This window comes from Diabrotica undecimpunctata, chromosome 7 (assembly GCF_040954645.1).
Source record: "Diabrotica undecimpunctata isolate CICGRU chromosome 7, icDiaUnde3, whole genome shotgun sequence".
Lineage (NCBI taxonomy): Eukaryota > Metazoa > Arthropoda > Insecta > Coleoptera > Chrysomelidae > Diabrotica > Diabrotica undecimpunctata.
Genome location: NC_092809.1, coordinates 118,858,047 through 118,878,634, shown reverse-complemented (window position 1 = coordinate 118,878,634; position 20,588 = coordinate 118,858,047). Strand labels below are relative to the sequence as shown.

Genomic DNA, 20,588 nt, shown 5'->3' with positions numbered 1-20,588 from the left:
CACTCCCCAATGATTGGAATATTGGAATACTTCACACTATAAACAAAAAAGGGATGTCTTTGAATGCTCTAACCACAGAGGAATTACGCTTCTAAATGCAGCGTATACAATATTTCCCACAGTATTACGTTACGGTATGGCACCATATGCAGAACGGATAGTAGGAAAATACCAGGCTGCAATACCAGATTGCAACCCTAAAACAAATTTTGGAAAAAACCCTGGAATATGGCATTGATCATCATTCAATCTTCGCTTATCCACTGCTGGACATACATCTCCCTCATAATTTTCCATCTATTTCGATCTTGTGCCTCTTGTATCCAATTCCTATGACAACGTTTTAGATCGTCAGTCCATCGTGTTGGTGGACGACCTCTGCTTCGGTAGGCATCATCTCTTGGTCTCCATTCCAGTATTCGCTTTGTCCATCTCCATGTCCATCTTTGACTCCATGGCATTGAAACTCATCACATATTTATAGACTACAAAGCAGCCTACGTAAGAACTCCTTGTAAATAGAAGAGAAATGTTCGAAGCAATGAAAGAGCTAGGAATATCAGTTGGTAAATTTAACTCTTAAAAAAATTGAATGTAGAGTACGAATTCAGGGGTAACTGTCTACACCTTTTAAAACAAATAACGAAGGCGAATCTATGGAGCAGTGAATGACAATGGAGTGTGGAGAAGACGATGCAAACTTTATTGAATATCAGGAATCTGATATCGTAAAACATATTAAGATAGGACGTCTGAGGTGGATAGGGCATGTAATGCGGATGTAACAGAATGACACAGGTAGAAAAACACTCCTTGATAGACCCATTGGTCAGAGAACAAGAGGAAGAACTAGAACAAGACATGAGAAATATGGGAATACGTGCTTGGCGGAGAAAGGCGATGGTTAGGAATGACTGGAGAGAAATTCTTGAGGAGGCTAGGACCCACGCAGGGTTGTAAAGCCAGAATGATAATGATGGCATAAGTCTTACCCAAGTTTCTTCACTAATCTCTGTCATGCATTTTACGTAATTATTATTTTCCTGTTGTAGTTCGGCAGAGCTTGAGAGAATCCTTTTATTAATTATGCAAAATCGTATATATTCGCTCTGCGATAAGAAACTGAGTCATAAACTGTGAGTATTCCAAAACGGGCTGGTAACCTGAAAGCTACGGTTTCCTAAGATAAAAATTAAGTCTCGTTTTTTGGTCATCTTTATAAGTTTTTCTAGTTCAGCGTGCCACGCTTCTAGCTCTACCATGGGTTTATGGGCGGTAGGCTTATACGTCTGAATGATGTTTATGATTGACTGGCTTTCTGGATAATTAAATAAGTAGACATCGGGCAGAAAATGGCACTAAGTTTGTGACAGCAAAGTTATTATCAAAAATATCAAATTTGCTTGGATATCAATATCAAAAAAAGGTTGGAAGAGCTTGGTTAACATATATGTTGTTTCAAAACACAATAAAATCATTATTTTTAATATATTAAATTGTTAAATTTTATTTTTAAAACAAAGGTATAAAATTTTCAATATTAAAAGTATTTATTTTTTTATTACATTTAAATAAAATTTTAAAACTTTGAATTAAAAATAGTTTTGTTCCAACACAACGATAAACCGTCACCTAACTTTTTATTATACTGTTTTCCTGCTCAAAAAATTACTAATCATTGCAAAAAATTTTCATAATATATTCAACCAAAAATTTCATTGAACAATAATTGTCCTGTTTAAAAAAGTATACCATAAAACTTTCTACTAAATTTTAAAATTTTCCATTTCGCCGAAACTTTTCATCCATAATCTTTTAATAACAAATATTATCTTAATTACCTTAATAACAACCTGAATTATTTTTGAAATATTTAACAGTAACTTTTCATGAATAGTTTCCAGTTTGTTAATGATCAAATCTGCTTGAGCCCCATCTAGTTGAGTATCAGGATGGTGTCTGTGTGCTAACACCATTCTGAATAGTTTTGTCACGGTACTTTATGACCTAGTCTGCTCGTTAGAGCCCCTTGGTTTCTCGGTAACTCTGTTGCGAGTGGGATGATGGTCTTCTTCGGAAGTTTCTTTGTATTATCGAATGTTGCAGATTTGGTTTTCTTGGTATTTGCTATGGTCAATTTCCTACAAGCCATTTTTCCCTTTTTCCTCATCTTCCTTTGTTGAGCTCTAGAGAGACGTTATTTGAGACTTTCTTATTTATGTTTTAAATTTAAAAATCCAAAATTATACTTCACAGTTTCGAATTTTCAAATTGTAAAAAATAATTCTTTGGTGTATGTGCTAAAAAACAATTCTAGCGTATATACTAACGAGATCAGGAATTGTTTTTTGATCGAAACACCTTACAATTTTTTGGGTTTTCTCTCCTGGTTTGGGTTTTAATTAATTTTATTTATAGTTTATAAGAAGATAGTTTTAATTATATTATTTGTAGATTTGTACATATTTAAATTAAAAATTTGAATCACAACATTTTTTCTAAAAAGATTCAGTTATTAAAAGTTAATATAATATTTTATTTTCTTCAAAAAAAATGGTGCATGAGTAGGATTTAATCTCTAATTTTATAAAATACAAAAAATTATTGCTATTCTATAAATAATAAAGTTGCATTTGTTGCCCCACTCTTTCATATTTTAGAAGCAGTAATAGCGCTGAAATGACCGCTCCCTAGTGGTATAAATAAGGAACTAAAATATTAATCAACTTCTCTTTAAATTCTTTTCTATAACATGTGTATAACCTTTACCGAGACTAAAAAGTGACAGTAAATGATCCTTCTACGCGTATATGCGTCTATATTCTTTGGTATTACTTCAAGCAGTACTTTTAAAGTAGGACTCATGAGGCTCAGTGTTCGATAGTCAGAGCACTCTTTCGTTGTTTGTTTTTAGGGATGATTATAAACGCTGACTTCAGCCACTATTGCGGTACTATTCCGGTGTCGTACACCGTGTTGAACAAATCTGCCAATACTTTCAAGTTATCCTTTTCCAATAGTTTTATCTGTTCTACTGGTATTTCGTCTAATCCAGCTGCTTTATTATCTTTAGAGTGTTGATAGCATATTTGATTTCATCTATCGTGATCTTCTGTCTCTCCAAAGGATATAATTCTTGTATCTCATGCATTTTACCTCTTTCATATTGGAAAAGTTCTCTAACTTACTTCTCCCATCTTCTTAATTTCTTGGGAAAATCTATTAAAAGTACCTTTTTATGTTTATATGAACGGAATTCTATGGAGTAAAGAAATATCAAAGAAAAGAAAATGGAACATCTATGAGACAATGGTTAAAACTAGCCTACTTTATGGAGCTGAGACATGGAGAATAACCGAAAAATATAAGAAAAAGGTCGAAGCCACGGAAATGGATGCCATCAGAAGATCGATGAGAATATCAAGAGCCGACAGAATACGGAATGAAGTGATAAAACAACAAATGGGTATAGAGGGCACTATAGTTGAGGATATTGAGAGAAAACAGCTCATATGGTATGGGCATGTGAGCCGAATGGGGGACGAAAGATTGCCTAAAAAAACGATGATGTGGCAACCCCCAGAGAAGAGGAAACGAGGAAGACCACCACAGAGCTGGAACCTGGGAGTTAGGAAAGCGATTAGCGCTCGAAATCTGGACGAAAACCTAACTCAAGACAGAATACAGTGGCGTTTGGGAGCCGGACAACGTCGTAAGACGTTATAAAAAACCGAATATATATATATATATATATATATATATATATATATATATATATATATATATATATATATATATATATATATATATATATATATATATATATATATATATATATATATATACCTTTTTATGTATCGTTGTTGACTTTTTTGACCAATTGCAGTCACTTCTCCTATTTTTTGTGCATATTTCTCATATTATATTTCGTTTCTAGTATTTCTATCTCTTTAAATTGTTTCATCAAATACAATTCCTTAGCTGTTTTGCTTTTTTCCTTAATTTCTTTGTATCTCTCTATACTTTTGTAAATATTTTCCTTTATATTCTTCTGTCTGTGGTAGTATTTCTTCTGTCATCTATTATTTTTTAGCGTCTGACCTGTTGGGTTGTGTCAAACTTTCTTGAGCTTACTGTTTTTTGCATATTGACATTCACAATATTTTTTAATTTCTTTTTTATTTCATATTTTCATTCTTATATTAATTTTTGGTTCTTGCCTTCTGGGTTTAATTCTTTTTAATTTTATTTTCACGACAGCAGTTATAATGTAATTTTAACTTATTTATTTATAATTACTTTATTCACTTTTGTTTTATTTCCAGTAAACAGTTACTCGGACCCGATAGATTTTTTTAATTAGAAACAAACAATCGTTTCTCTTGCGAATTTGTTTGTCTTGGAAAATACATTGCGCGGAAAATATATCACACAATTAGTTGTTCTATTTTAACCATCTTTGCGGTTTTCAGACAATTACTTTGCAATGACTTCGTTTAATAAGGTTTCAGCAGTTTTCATGGGCTAATATGGATTTTAAAGGCCTTGACTTACAAACATCGCCATATTATGATACACGTATATAAATCGGTGGTTCGTGCAGGGTTTCACAACAAGGCGGTGACACGCCATTTTCCGTTCTGAAATTTCTTTCTTTCTCACACTCGCAGTGAATGCAGATTTTTAATAGTGCAGGAAACGCGAGAATTATGTCCAGTTATTGGCATAAAAATGTCTCGAAGTTCTTTGTAAATTGTTGTCCTCAGTTGGCAACAATCTGTTGGCAATCCGGTACGGTTATAAAATTTTAATGAACAACCTTTGTATTCGTTGCCAATTTTTGTCGTCAACTGCAGTAGTTCATGACGTAATTAAAGAAGCTTTTTGTACGGGTATATCTCCTATTATGGTAGCTGTTACTAAAGGACGAACATTTTTAAAAAAACTTAAAAAGTGTAGGTACTTGTAATTTATAATACAATTAGAATGCACATGCTAGAATGAAAAAACTAATCTAAATAACTAACCAACAGACCGAATTATTTATTAAAATTGTAGGTCCAATACAACTGTCTTTCAAATAATATTACTGTCATTATTATTGTTTAGAACAGCGGTTCTCAACCTTTTTTACTCGGCGACGCACTAACATACTCCTTATAGATTCGCGACACCCTTATATGTACAAATTTTTTCTAGTGGTAGGTAAGTACAGATGAATATATTAAACATATTATTTTTTATTTCGTTAGAACATAACAAGCAAAAAACAAATCAGAAAGCATACATAAAATTAGTGTAAAATTTGACCCTGATGACTTTTGCAAAGTATATCTATCCGAGGACGAATTGTAGACAGACACACTCTCTTCTCGTTGTCCACATCAAGTAGTCGAGACCGGTAGCTAGATTTTATATTTTTCATCCCAAAAAATGGAGATTCACATAAGTACGAGATCAAAAACGGCAGTAAAAGAGATACTGCTTTCTTTGCTAATTCTGGTTATTCATTCTTAACTGAAATCCAAAAAACATCCGGAGCTACTTCTCTAAATTTTGATTTTAAAACTGTGTCAGAATACACTTCAATAAGTTGTTCCTTTTCAGAATAGCTTAATTATGCCTTGCTTACGTTGTTCTTCTCAAATGCAATCAACCATTCACAGTTAGCACTCAAGACAGAGGGAAAGTATTTAGTTATCACAGAATGACGGTATTAGATTTTTGTTTTGATAAAGTGCAGCAACAACCGTTGATACGTATTTCGACCTCCTTAAATCTCTTCAGAACGGTATAGCCACTGCTCTGAACCAAAACAAAAATCTTTCCCGTCCTAGACAATAGTTATTAAAATAACTATATACAGACGTAACTACGCCATCTAAAAACAAAAAGAGAAATCAAACGATTTCTACTTAGCGAAACCGAATTCAAATCTTAACCACTGTGTTTCCTAAAATTTGCGAAACAAACAGCTGGATGAATTAATCGGCAAGGGAATCTAAAATTGCATTCCACAAGCCGTTTATCCTAGTCAAAATTCGTAGTGAATTCAGTTTCTCGTACTTCCAACGAAGTAAATAACAAAACAGAATGACGGTATTAGATTTTTGTTTTGATAAAGTGCAGCAACAACCGTTGATACGTATTTCGACCTCCTTAAGTCTCTTCAGAACGGTATAGCCACTGCTCTGAACCAAAACAAAAATCTTTCCCGTCCTAGACAATAGTTATTAAAATAACTATATACAGACGTAACTACGCCATCTAAAAACAAAAAGAGAAATCAAACGATTTCTACTTAGCGAAACCGAATTCAAATCTTAACCACTGTGTTTCCTAAAATTTGCGAAACAAACAGCTGGATGAATTAATCGGCAAGGGAATCTAAAATTGCATTCCACAAGCCGTTCATCCTAGTCAAAATTCGTAGTGAATTCCGTTCTGAAGAGACTTAAGGAGGTCGAAATACGTATCAACGGTTGTTGCTGCACTTTATCAAAACAAAAATCTAATACCGTCATTCTGTTTTGTTATTTACTTCGTTGGAAGTACGAGAAACCGAATTCACTACGAATTTTGATTAGGATGAACGGCTTGTGGAATGCAATTTTAGATTCCCTTGCCGATTAATTCATCCAGCTGTTTGTTTCGCAAATTTTAGGAAACACAGTGGTTAAGATTTGAATTCGGTTTCGCTAAGTAGAAATCGTTTGATTTCTCTTTTTGTATTTAGTTATCCCTTCTTGCAACTTACATACGTGCTCTTTCATGCTCTCCTTTAGTAGAGTTCTGTTCTTCAGATTTCAAATTAATTAAACTTATAGAGGTTTCGGGAAAAGCAGTCAAATCGTTTTTCTTCGTTTTTTTTCTATAACTGAGTTCCAGAATGTAAGTTTTTTGGAGAACGCACTTATTTTATCAGTTGATAATATTATGGTTTCCTTTCATAGTTGGTCCTTGCATAGTTGCATTCAAAGAATTTAGCTTATTAAAAATGTCAGAAAGGCAAGCCAACTTAGCACATCAACGAAGGTTTTTAAGATTTTTACAAAAACCACTTTGGCCATCTTTTGTTTTAAAAAATTCGAGTAGTTCATCTTTAAGTTCTAAAGCTCTGTTTAGTATTTTTCCTTTCGAAAGCCAACGAATTTTACTATGAAATAACAAGACTTTATGATCTGCGCCCATGTCTTTACAAAGTTTTTCAAACATCCTTGATTTCACTGGACGAGTTTTGATATAGTTGATCATAGAAACAACAGTATGAATAATGGCCTGAGCTATGGCTCTCAATCTGAATTTTACCGCTGAATACAAGGTTGGTCATAAATTTTGTCTTTGAGGTGTTAATTTTAAGACCAATTGTTTTTGACACTTTATAGAGCGTGTGCAGCATTTTTATAGCTTTATCAACTCTATCAGATATTAAAACAATGTCATCGGCAAATCTTAGGTGGTTCAGATCTTCCCCATTTATATTAATTCCCATGTTATCCTCTCGTGCCATTTGCTTGAACATATATTCAAGAACAGCTGTAAACAATTTAGGGGAGATAGTATCACCCTGTCTTATTCCACGTTCTATTCGAAATTTCTTGGTATCTTCATGAAGGCGGACACAGGCTGTACCAGTTTCGTAAATACTTTTAGCCAATGCTCGAAGCATTTTATGACGATCTATAGTATCAACCGCCTTTTTATAATCTACGAATATAAGAAAGATAGGCTTGTTATACTCTGTATACTTTTCTATTAGAGTTTTTATAACTTGTAGATGATCATTTGTTCCGTATCTGGAGCGGAACCCAGCCTGTTAACAAGGTTGGTTAACTATCCAGTATGTTCACAAGCCGTTTTGTTATTATCTTCATGAATAGTTTGTATGTATGGGAGAGCAAACTAATAGGTCTGTAGTTCTTTAGGTCTGAAATGTCACCTTTTTTGTGAATTATGGTTATTATTGCATTATGCCACTAGGAGGAATATATAAACAATTTTGGCCAAGTTTTAAAGCTCGTTACACTGTTACTACGTTGATTAAAGTAAAATCTGCATTTTAGAAAAATGAAAAAGTATATTTTTAAGTATATGTTTTTAATATGTTTATTATTAACATTATCTATCAACGTATGCTTTAAAAATTCACACAACTGACACTCGACATATCAAACCAGTGGTGTTGTGCGCTAGTTTTCTTTAACTTTATCCTTGATACCTCGCGTTTTTAACAGCTGGCAATTCTAATTTGTAACCATTTTTTCTCAGGCAACCCTATACCTTCATATTAAAAAAATTATCTTTAATTTGATATAAAAAAAACATGCATATATGTCATGAACAGCGTATTTGATTTAAAAAATAAATTAACTAAATTTTTGTTCAAACATTTATTGTCAGTAATTTAATTAAAACTGTTTGTGGCCACTTTTTGTCTGGCAACCTGTTATCAATGTATTTTCCTATTCTAAAATGTATGTAAAAATGTGATTATGATTTATAGTCTAAACTAGGAGTTTAGACTATATTGAACATATGAATTTTACGATCGTTGTTCCAATTTATTATATAATAATAACAATAACTCAGACAAAACTACTAATTGGTATTATTATTTAAGTCAAAATTGTAAAAAATTTGCTTGTTATTAAAATTTTATACAACCAAATTGCGAATCAATTGAGAAGATAAACAGAAAAAAAACTAACAAAAAAGTCAAACATTGTTTCATTTCAGATAAAAAATATATTTGGTTACATGGAAAAATTTATTTGTGTGTTTGTTTTAGCCGAATAGTAAATTATACGAAAGCTTCAGTGTGTTTTGCCCCTGTGATCAATTAGAAAACATAAAACTATTGACAGACGAAGACATATTAATCGACTGGACTCAACCTATTTATCTGAACTTTACTCACGCCAAGATAATGGAAAAAATAGAGGAAATTTATAGCGAACAAGGAACGATGGAAAAGATGTATGGAGAAGTTTATGGGGTAAATAATGACGACACTTACAATGAGGAGGATGGTGTAAAGGCGTAAGTTCTTTTATACATTAGAATATTGTTATTTATATAGGTTTTGTTATTCCTTTATTATTTTTTTCTGATTTATTATTTTTATTTACAATTTTTAGTATTTGCGGCACTGTTTGGCGTTAAGTGCTACAGGAGGAAATATATTTTTTTATCTATTATAATTCTTCTTCGGAGTTATATTCTTTCGAATTGCGCTTAAGAATATTTCAAACACGTTCTTTTTTTCATTTTGTACTAAATTCTTGGCACAGTTTTGTGACAGTCTCTCAAGTGACCATCTAGTTTTAAATTAGAAATTTCATCGCTCTGCGCTTTCTACTTGTCCTTTATGCATCTTTTATTTTAAAATTTGAAGTATCCATTCCCCTTACTAGCTAATTTTAATATATAAAGTTCTGGGAGTATGTGTAATATACAGTGCATTCATAAAGTGTGGAAACAGTCTATTATCTCATGACTTAATTATTTTCAGAGTTAAAGCTCTGACAGGTCGATTTTTATTTTTGTTTTTTAACCTTTTTGTAAAAAAAATAACTTTTACCCCCACTACCTTAGCAGATGTGACGTCATAGATAATTTAGAATGACGTCTAACAGAAAGGGCATATTTTTATCTCAAAATTAAAAGCTCATATTTTTCTAAGTACAACTGTACCAAACTCATCACATTCAAACTTTGGTAGTATACAGAGTGTGAAGGAAACCTATGCTTGTATTTCTTAAAATTAAATTCAAAATTTATTTTACAAAGAAAATTGATAAAGAAGTCATTTCATATTAAAGACAAACAAATAACATACTTACAACAAATACTCGAATTGAGCTCCTTGGTTTAATTGACAGTACCCAAGACGTCCAATGAATCCTTGGGTTATGTGACAATATCACTGTTGTAATTTGTTGCATTTCAGTACGAATTCTCTGTTTAAGGTATGCCAAATTGGTAGGTCGGTTTACATATACCTTACTTTTTAAATAACGTCAAATAGAAAAGTCCATAGGATTCAAATCTGGCGACCTAGCAGGCCATTCAATGTAGCCGCGTCGTCCAATCCAGCGATTGGGAAAAGTTGCATTTAGAAAATTTCTAACCACTACAGCATAATGTGGACTTGCTCCATCGTAATGAAACTAAATGGTCGGATCTATTTGATCAGGATTATTGATACCTGGAAATCTAGCGGTTAAAAATGATTACGTAGGTTTGCAACATCTCTAAATACCTTTCACCTGTCACACTACCGTAAAAAATACGGCCCTACAATGGTATTCCTAACAATTACAGCCGATACATTTACTTTTTGGCGATATTGGGTATAACCATTGCCCAATTGAGATTTTCTGTTGCCCAATAACGACAATTTTGCCTACCATTTAAACAAAAAGTGGCCTCGTCGGAAAACAAGATATTATATTCAAATCCATTATTTCACAAATCCATTATTTCACATTTTCACAAAACTCCATGCGTCTATTAAAGTCGTCTTCATTAAGTTCATGTATGAATTTAATTTTGTATGGATATAATTTGGCCTTTTTTAGAATTTTATGAACAGCACCACGACAAATCTCATTGTTAGTTGATAAAACTGTAATTGAAGAATGATTTTCTTCAACAGGTCGACTTTTGAAATCGTAGGCTTCCACGGCCAGAGTCAGAATTATAGTTTATTCGTCTTCCGGGTTTGGACCGTGTCATTTGTGAGTGACCCAAAAGTGGGTTCATCTCGACGTTTCGCTACAATTGTATGTAGCTTCTTCAGGAGAACAAAAAAAGAAAAAGAAAACAAAGGACAGGAAGATGGGTAGTTAGCAACGGTAACTCAGTTACTCAATGCAACCAGAGGCGAATACTAACTACCAAGATGGGCATTTGGTCACAGTAACTCAACTACTTAACGCAGCCAGAGGTGAAAACCAAATGCCAGGACAGGGATTCACGTCCAACAGCTCAGAACACTAACACGTCGAGAGGCGGGGAGTGAATCCGACCCGACGATTACTCCGCTACCGCTCTATTTATAGTCGCGGTGACCTGTCGTGTCGGGACGTATCGGCACACTCCGTGGCGCGAACGTCAAGAAGCGCGCGCTGGCCAATCATGTGGCTGCATCGTGGTAGCGGGACCGGACGGCGGCTCTAGACTGAGATTCCAGATGGGAGACAAGTAGTATCCTTCCTCTCGATTGATATTATGTGGATTTTTTCGGATCTCTAGAGATTTTCCTGGAATAAAAGAAGGGGCTCTTAGAAATAATATGGGTTTTTTCGAACAATATGGAATGACCGGTTTCTTGGCAGTGTTCTGCAACTGCAGAATGGGAGAAAAGACCTGATCGAATGCATCTTTGATGCTCTTGAATCCGAGTTTTGACGGAACGACCAGTTTCGCCAATATACACTTGTCCACATGAACAAGGAATAGAATAGACACCACAGGAAGATAGGGGCGGTAATGGGTCCTTAGGAGAGGGTAGATATTGTGAGATTTTCTTGGGTGGTCGAAAAGTAGTCCTGATACCTTCTTTGCGAAGAATTTTGCCAATCCTATCAGTGACACTTCGAATATACGGAAGAAAAGCCACAGGAGTATTACCCGAAGATTCTGAATTTGTCGTCCTAGGGTGTAAAGGGGGATGTAGATGTCGGTGTGTAATATTTTGAATTGTGGACTTGGAGTAACCGTTGGCGACAAGGGTTTTTTTGCAGATGGCCAAGTTCTTCTCTAAGGTTGTCAGGTTCAGAAATCGAAATAGCCCGATGGATGAGAGAGTTGATCACAGAATTCTTTTGGGCAGGATGGTGGTGTGATGAAGCATGTAGGTAACGATTCGTGTGAGTCTTTTTTCTATAAACAGAGTGACCCAATCGGCCATTGGGCTTGGAGGTGACTAACACATCGAGAAAGGGAAGGGACCGATTATTTTCTACTTCCATTGTGAATTTTATACTCGGATGTTGTGAGTTAAGATGATCTAGGAAGGGAGAAAGGGTATGTTGACCATGGGGCCAGATGATAAATGTATCATCAACGTAGCGGAACCAGACTTTTGGTTTTAAGGGGTAAGATTCTAGGGCTAAAGACTCAAAGGCTTCCATGAAAATGTCAGCAATGACAGGGGAAAGGGGAGAACCCATTGGTGTTCCAGATATTTGTTTGTAGAAATTGCCTCTAAAAGAAAAATATGTTGAAAGGAGGCATTTTTCCGCAAGATCTGCCAAAACCAAAGACTTGTTATCATTGGTCAAGTGATCTCGCAGAACAACTAGAGAGTCATGTATGGGGATATTGGTAAATAGGGATGATACATCGAAACTGACGAGAATGTCTTGGGGATCGACCGTGAGGGAGGAGATTAAGGTGATGAAATGTGTGGAATTTCGGACATAAGGAGAGGTACGACCAGTATAGGTCTTAAACTGATTACAAACAAGTACAAGTGGCTATGTTTGGCTTAACAAGCTTAAACCTGAAAAAGGAAAAGAATATTCTCTAAGGAATATGAAATGGAAACTGACATAGATTTGCTTCCGGAAGAGTTGAACATTGGTTTGGTAGAAGATAGCAAATCTAAAATAAATTATGTATCCTTTGTATATGCGAGGATTTATTATTAGGAAAATTGTTCCCAAAAAAAACTAAAATGCATTCAATATTTGTTCAACTCTGATCATTCTTATGCTTCTGTTGGTAAAGTTAGCAGGTAAGTAAATTTAAAAAAATAATGGTGAGTTAGTCATTACCACAAAAGACACTTTTCAGATTGTAGAAAACAAAGAAAAAGCCTTGTTCTTTACAAAGGGTGACTTCAAAAATGTTTCGGGTGTGAATGCTAAGATAGTGTATGGCACTGTTCTGTCTATAGTAAATAACCTTTCTTTAGACAATGTTTTTTCTTTATGTACTGAAGTAGTAGACTTCAGTTTTCACCGTATCGATCTCATTGAGATGGTTAGCCATGAATACCTTAGGGTAAGACTCTATGCACTGAGAAAACAGAGGATTAAAAAAGTAAATGCAGCCTACGACTCTGCGAATGAAAGAGAAATGTTTAAAGCAATGAAAGAGCTAGGAATACCAAATTAGTTGGTAAATTTAACAAAACTAACTCTTAAAATAGTTGAATGTAGAGTACAAATTCAGGGAGGACTGTCTGAAGCTTTTAAAACAAATAACGGGCTGCGCCAGGAGACTCTTTCTCCTGTATACTGTTCAATCTGGCTCTGGAAAAAGTAGTCACAAATCACAACCATCGGTTCAATATATGATAAATCAGTGCAAATTCTTACCTATGCTGATGATATCAATATTGTTGAAAGAACGGAAAACGCTGTACAAGAGGCGTATGTAGTATTAAAAGAATCAGCTACAAAAATGCAACAACTCCTACGACCACTTGTTATAGGAAAAGAAGTCATCGAAGCAGTGAACGAATTTGTATACCTGGGAGCGTTCCTTAACACTGAAAACAATACTACTGCAGAGATAAATACCAGAATTTGCACGGCCAACAGATGCTATTTTGGACTCAATCTCCTCCTTAAATCCACAATTATATCAAGAAATACAAAAATAAAACTCTACTAAAACAATAATACGCCCAGTCCTAACATATGATTCAGAGAACTGGACTCTAACAAAAAGTAATGAAAACATGATAGGATGTTTCAAAAGAAAAGTACTAAGGCTAATCTATGGATCAGTGAATGACAATGGAGTGTGGAGAAGACGATACAAATTCGAACTTTATAGAATATACCAGGAACCAGATATCATAAAACATATTAAGATAAGACGTTTGAAGTAGATAGAGCATGTAATGCGGATGAAACAAAATGACCCAGCTAGAAAAACGCTCATTGATAGGCCCATTGGTCAGAAAAGAAGAGGAAGACCCAGAATAAGGTTCCTTGATAACATCGATGAAGACATGAGAAATATGGGAATACGTGCTTGGCGGAGGAAGGCGATGGATAGGGACGACTGGAGAGAAATTCTTGAGGAGGCTAGGACCCACGCAGAGTTAGCGTAAAGCCAGAATGATGATGATGAAAAAGTAAAGGGTATTTCAAAAAGGCATGAACTAACTAAATATATCTTATTAAGTCATTCCTAAACTTCACATCTGCATATATTATGTATATGTATGAATAATATATTCATTGTTGTAATATATAATACAAATAATAAATATCCAAATTTAACAATTCTTTTTTCTCTTTGTCCTTAAAATTTATTTACTAAAAGTGTAAGATTAAACGCGCGGGATAAATATTTTTTTTTTGCAATTGTTTTGGTGTTGATAAAGGAATTCCAAACTTCATTATTTAATGATCAAAAATCATAAATGCAGCTAAAATGAACAAGATCTTTTAAAATTGTCTTATATACAGTCAATTATAATTTTCAAATCCTTGCCACCTAGTTCGACCTCTATTTTATTTAATAGAATTCTGTGGTAATATCTATTTTAACTTGGTTGTTAACAGCATAAAAACTTTGTGGTGTTTAGATGAAAACTCTTATCATAAAGAAACGAAAAATAATATATTTTCTTTCTTCAAAATGTCTAACTCTTTACTTGACATGACTCCATATGTATAACTGATTTTTGTATGTAGGGTTCTCGCAGAGGACGCGGAGATGATGCAGCTGTCGCCCGAGCATGCTCAAATGATTCATGACTTGTACCCGGCCAACCATATGGAATGTGTGGAAGTATTCGAAAAACTCATCAAAAAGCTACCTTGTTACGGAATATTTTCAGCTAATGGAGATTTGGCCGCTTGGATGGTACAGTCTTACTACGGCGCCATGTTTTCAATGCAAACGCGACCTGAGTATAGGAGAAAGGGATATGGACTGATTCTTGCTAAGTACCTGACCAAACTGGTAAGCAATATTAGATTATATTTTATCTAGCATATTTGATAAATTTACTTAAAGTAATCATAACTTATTCGTCGTCTTCCTGTTCTTTTTTTTTATCCTCTGCTGTATACTATAGATAAATTCTTTGATTTCTAAAGAAAAAAGTAGACAGTAACATAGTGTGGAGGGGGCACAAAATTTTCAATTAATATATTTTTTATTTTAATCTAAAAATAATTAATCGCAAAAGAACTAACAAATAACCAAGATAGGAAAAGAATTCATTGGACCTGCTGCTTCGACAGTTTAGCCCGGCAGTCTCGAAGAATATTCCAGCAATAGTACGCCATCATATTAATGTCCCAACGTCCTTAATAGCGCTCCTCTATTGTCATAAAACCTTAGTGAAAACGTTTCCCCAGCTTAATAATATCCCCACGGTTCAATTATACCGTCTGACTGCAATCTATGCTGATTCTTCCAACAAGAAATAACTGGGTGACATAAATTCCATGACTAGTTCTGGACCAAAATGAGAATCCCTGGAAACTGAGGGACAGCACAATAAGGAAACCAAAATTTCTTAAAACTGAATCACAAAAATAGTTGATACACTTGATCGCCATAGGCAATTCAAATACCCTAACATCGCCCATACCGGCGAAATGCCAATACGACATCTTCTTCCTTCCCTTTATAAGCAATTCTGCTTGTTCATTGGCGGATTAATACCTCTATAGAAGGTTGTCACTCCATCTTTTGCGCGGTCGTCCGATACTTCTTCTGCCGATTGGTGACTTTTCTCTTGGTATTTTGACGACACGGGTCTCCTCCATTCTTCTTATGTGGTTATTCCATTCTTTATTTCTATTTTGTGTCCATTCATTTATATACTGTGCGTAACATTTTCTTCTGTTTTCACTTCTCTTTCGATCTTTCAGCGTATTTCCTGTAATTCTTCTCAGTACTCTCATCTCTGCCGTTTCCAGTAGCATTTGCGTTGTGGCTGTGTCGTGTCTTGTTTCTGAGACATATGTCATTATTGGTCTTACACTGGCTTTATAAATTCTTGATTTGATCTCAGTGTTAATGTGCTAATACGACATGAGTCGTTAAATTCGACCTAATTCCTTTTTTATTCTATTTTTTTCTTGCTACTATCCAATCTATCTTAACCTTCGACACAAAGGTATTTTTCTTCGAAGATTTTTCTGCGAAGATCGAAGACACAATTCTAAACACATTGGCTGCCATCATAAGAGTGTTAGGTAAGTTCCCCAGTTTTGTTAAAAGCACAGACGTGTAGTAATTATCTGTTATTATAGTAGATATCTCTTCCTTTTTGTAGATAGTCTTTTGTTAAATCTAGTACAATTTTTCCCCATAAATTCTGCCCTTTATTAGACATATTTTAAAAGTAGTCTTCCTCTAAAGGGAATCATACTTTCATTAACAACTAGTATTAAGCCAAGATTGGCTCAATACTCGCGTCATTTTAAATAATTTTCTAATTTTATGGCAACGATCGTTTGGTAAAGTAGCCGTGCTATCAGCAAACTGTAAGAATCTCAAAAGAAGCTGCAATCTGTTTCCGGCCATTACAGAAGAAATAAAAGTAAAATTATACAATGATATCTTACTCCAATAATTAGCAATTTTGGGAAGCTTGACAATTCTTGTATATATAACACAACCCAAAAATTTTAAAATTTCTTTTTTATTGGTAGGTTTCCATGCATGCATTCTGGATGATCTGCTGTAACGTTGTGCATTTTTTACTTGCGCAGCATTTCTCTTAGTCTCCTCTACAATAAGTTGTAAAATTTCATCACCAATTAGTTTCCTGTATACATGAAAAGGAGTTAGTTCGGTTCTATTTTGAGGATAACTATCATCATAGACATATAATTCATTACCAGGAAACTGTATATCGAGACGTAAATGAGTGTAGTCAACTTCGTACCATTCATCGTCATTATTTTGCTGGCCTTTAGATTTTACCCATTGCTGTGTATTTTCATCCAATTAGCTTGAATCACTGTTAAATTCATCTTCTTTATCAGATTCTTCTTCGTCACTCGGGTTGTATTCTGAACCGGATAACAACATTTCATCAGAATCCCCTCTACCACCTCTAACAATCGGAGCAACTCCTCCTCTGTCAACTTTTTATTTGGCATACGCTGCGTTTTACTTGTACTTGGTAAATTATCCATGATCTGAAGGACAATTTCCAATTAAAAAAAGTAACTCTACTAGCACCATTTTTTATTAATTAAATGTAAGCAAAAACATTTAAGGTTATGTAAAATCAATACTGTAATATTTTGTTTATTCTTACAAATAATCTAGCAACAAGATTTTAAAACGAATAAACCACATATACTTACTTCATATAATTTCAAATTCACCAAAAAAACTGCTTATTCCGTAGAAAAACTCAATAATGAATGCCACTACCTAATCGTTTCTACAACGCCTTATTCTCAAATGTCGTTACAAGCTATTTACGACATTATCCCGCCTAACAAAAGAACATAAGCAAGCTATGGGTTCCTAGTGTGCCACAGTAAAACTATTTGAGCGTCTTTGCAGTGCCGACCGTTATAATTCTGAAAGTTAAATACGCACAAGTAACACCGGTGATCCTAATGACACACTTGTAATCTGTTAGTTAAGATCGTCGGTGATCCTTGTGGCAGCCAATGTGTTAACCCGGCGCCAGTGTGGTAGACTAAAATGTAAGAACCTGTGTGGTGGGTATCAGATACCCCGAATTAAAAAAAAAATTGAAATAAAAATAACACATTTTTAGAAAATTTATATTGTGATTTATATTTCAACATATAACTAACTTAAATCAAAAGGAACTAGTGTTTAGAAACAAATTGCAAACTAAATACTTGAATATTCCAAAAAAGTCTCATTTTACAGCATAAAAAAACGTCACACTCATTTTTTCTCGATTATAAGAAAATGATCAGAGAACTAGTAAAAATAAATGAATGTTTGGAAAAACCATAACATACAGAATACATTTTAATTATTTTTAGCTAAATAGCAAGAATCACAATGCACCACTGAATGCTCTAAACATATAGCTTTTTTACAAATCACACAATTATAAAAGGTCTTTTTGTCATTTTTTCTCGGGCAAACATTACATCTTTAGGCTACTTTCATTCGTTTACCTGATTGCACTTCATCATTTGTTACAGTTCCTTCAGGATGTATTGTAAATTTCGCGGAAGTTTTAAGTTGGTAGACCGAATTTGTCTGTATTCTGTTAGTAACTGTATTGCTAATAATTTCAAAAATTCCCTTCGTTTTGACTGAAAATCGCCAGTATTTTGTTGATAAATTACTCTAGCATTTATACCTGCACAGTTGAGTATCGTATAAAAATTGTAATGGATCACCTTTTGTTATTACGTGAAAAATCGTATGAAGCCAACAATTCATCTACCACATCTACCCCACATTTTGTAGCGTTATAAAAAGAAATTATTTCTGGTTTTTTACTTTCGCCAGTATTATTTATTTCGCCAGTATATAAAAATTTCAGGTTTCTCTGGCTGCAATCCCACATATAGTTCTAAATTCTATACATAATACGATTTTGCATCAACGAGAGCGAATATCTTTAATCCGTATCGTTCAGGCTTTTTCGGCATATACTGGCGAAAACCACAGCGGCCTCTAAATGCCTCCAGCTTTTCATCAATAGTAAGGTATTCGCTTGGCGTATAGACGTTTTGGCTATTTTGCACAAATTTTTCGAAAATTGCTCATTTTATCGAGTTTTTTTCTTTTTTCTCGATTTTCTATATTGTCAAAACGTAGACAAGACTGTAAAAAAAAAATAAATCGTTGTATCGTCTCTCTAAATAAGCTTATTCCGGTTCCATCGGTAGACCAAAGATCTTCTAAATTAAGCCGAGCATACTTGAACACACCAGCCAAGTACAATAGTCCAAACAATGCTCTTATTTCAGTTGCATTGGTTTCGCGAACTGCGTACTGATGGTTTTCATCGTAGCAAGTGGACTTCCTTCTTATTTTTATATTAGTCCAAGTTACGACATCATCCATCATACCAGGTGTAAAAAGTAAATTGAAACATTCCACGGGAGTTTTCGCCATTTTTGCATTTCGTTTTACACCTGGTAAATGCGTAATGATATTTACTGAGCGTGTTCTTACTTTTAGATTTCGATGCAATTTAGATTGTATAAATCGAGAATGCATACTCTACATCTAGAGTATGCCCTCTCGTTCGAAAATCTGTGAAAAAAAGTGTTTCTCTTTTGAATTTTTATGAGATGCAAATTTAAACTTTAATACAGAGCAGAAGTAAAAATGCTATAATATATTTATCCTTGTTCCCTTATTAATCCCACTTCTTAGGATGTTTCACACTCAATTTTTACTGCTGTAAGCTGATTCTGTGACTCTGATAGAGGTTTGATACTAATAAAAATTATTGTTTTGATGATTATAGTTATGTTATGTATTTTTTTTAGGTAAAAGAGCGTGGTTACATGCCATTCGTAGTGATCCGTCCTGAAAACGACGCCTCTAAGGGCCTCTACACGAAGTTAGGTTTCAAAAAGTACTTCGAGACGGTAAGAGCCATCTTACGGCCCCACGAGATGTCAAGCGATGCTCAGGGTGGAGGGACGACAAACGGTCACCATTAAATATTAAAACAATACCTAGAGATTCTAATTCGAAAAAGTAAAAAATAAAATGAAACATTAGATTGCGACGCACATGTTTTGAGCTGAAGGCTTCTAACCACCGTTTTACATTTCCGATTCCAAGTTTTGAAAACAATTGGAAATTGTAACCACACCATTTATCGTTAAGTATATATTTACCAACAGGCAAACTGTTTTCTTTAAAATCTCAACTATGTTAGGTTTCTAAGGCTTTGGTATATTATTTAAGAGGTTACCAAACAGAAGATTTTTAAACAATGTTTTAGCGATATATTATTTGATATTGAATAAAGAACTGTCATAAAATATCTAAATAAATCTACAAAGAACTTCTAAATGTTTGTCCATTGTTTATACCTATAATGGGGGTTATCGTTTTGTGTTTATCTATTAGAGTCATTAAGTAGTAAGATACTGAAATATTCTGTGAGCGTAGTTGTCAAAACGATTTATTAGGGAAGCACATTGACTGAAAATTGAATCTGGACTCGAATCCTGGTTTGTTAAGGAAAAAATGGTTTTCTCATAGAAAAAACGTAGATTGGCCTAGAGGGTACTATTTCAACGGTGTCAAAACTTTTGACGATGATAAACAATAATGTAATAATAATAATAATAAAACATCACTTTTTCTACCGGAATTTTTACCACTTCATTCAATTTTCTATTTTTACCTTTATTTTTGGCAATAGTGAATATATTTTATAGGTCACTAAGGTTGTTTCTAATATATTTTCTTAATGTCATAATTAATTCCTTATATACATATTTATATCGTTACGTCTTCTATTAGGAATTTGTTCCTACATATTTATTTCTTAAGATGTCTTGTAGTCTTGTATATAATTTTGTACTTTTTTTATTACTTGAAACATAAAAAGCCTTTTTTTTTCTTTTTTTTTGTGGCTTTAGCACTTAGCTATTTAGCCAATTACATATAACAAGCCTTGTCTCTAT

General features: G+C 34.0%; 1 protein-coding gene across 1 annotated transcript in view; it reads left to right on the top strand.

Moving 5' to 3' along the window:
• Positions 1 to 20,186, top strand: part of LOC140446947 (uncharacterized) — a 100,720-nt gene extending 80,534 nt beyond the window's left edge. Inside the window, exons 4-6 of the mRNA XM_072539541.1 lie at positions 8,789 to 9,039; positions 14,661 to 14,931; positions 19,434 to 20,186. Coding sequence (XP_072395642.1) covers positions 8,789 to 9,039; positions 14,661 to 14,931; positions 19,434 to 19,610 — 699 coding nt within the window. The 3' untranslated portion in view covers positions 19,611 to 20,186. The remainder of the gene's footprint in view (positions 1 to 8,788; positions 9,040 to 14,660; positions 14,932 to 19,433) is intronic.
• Positions 20,187 to 20,588: the final 402 nt, after the last annotated feature.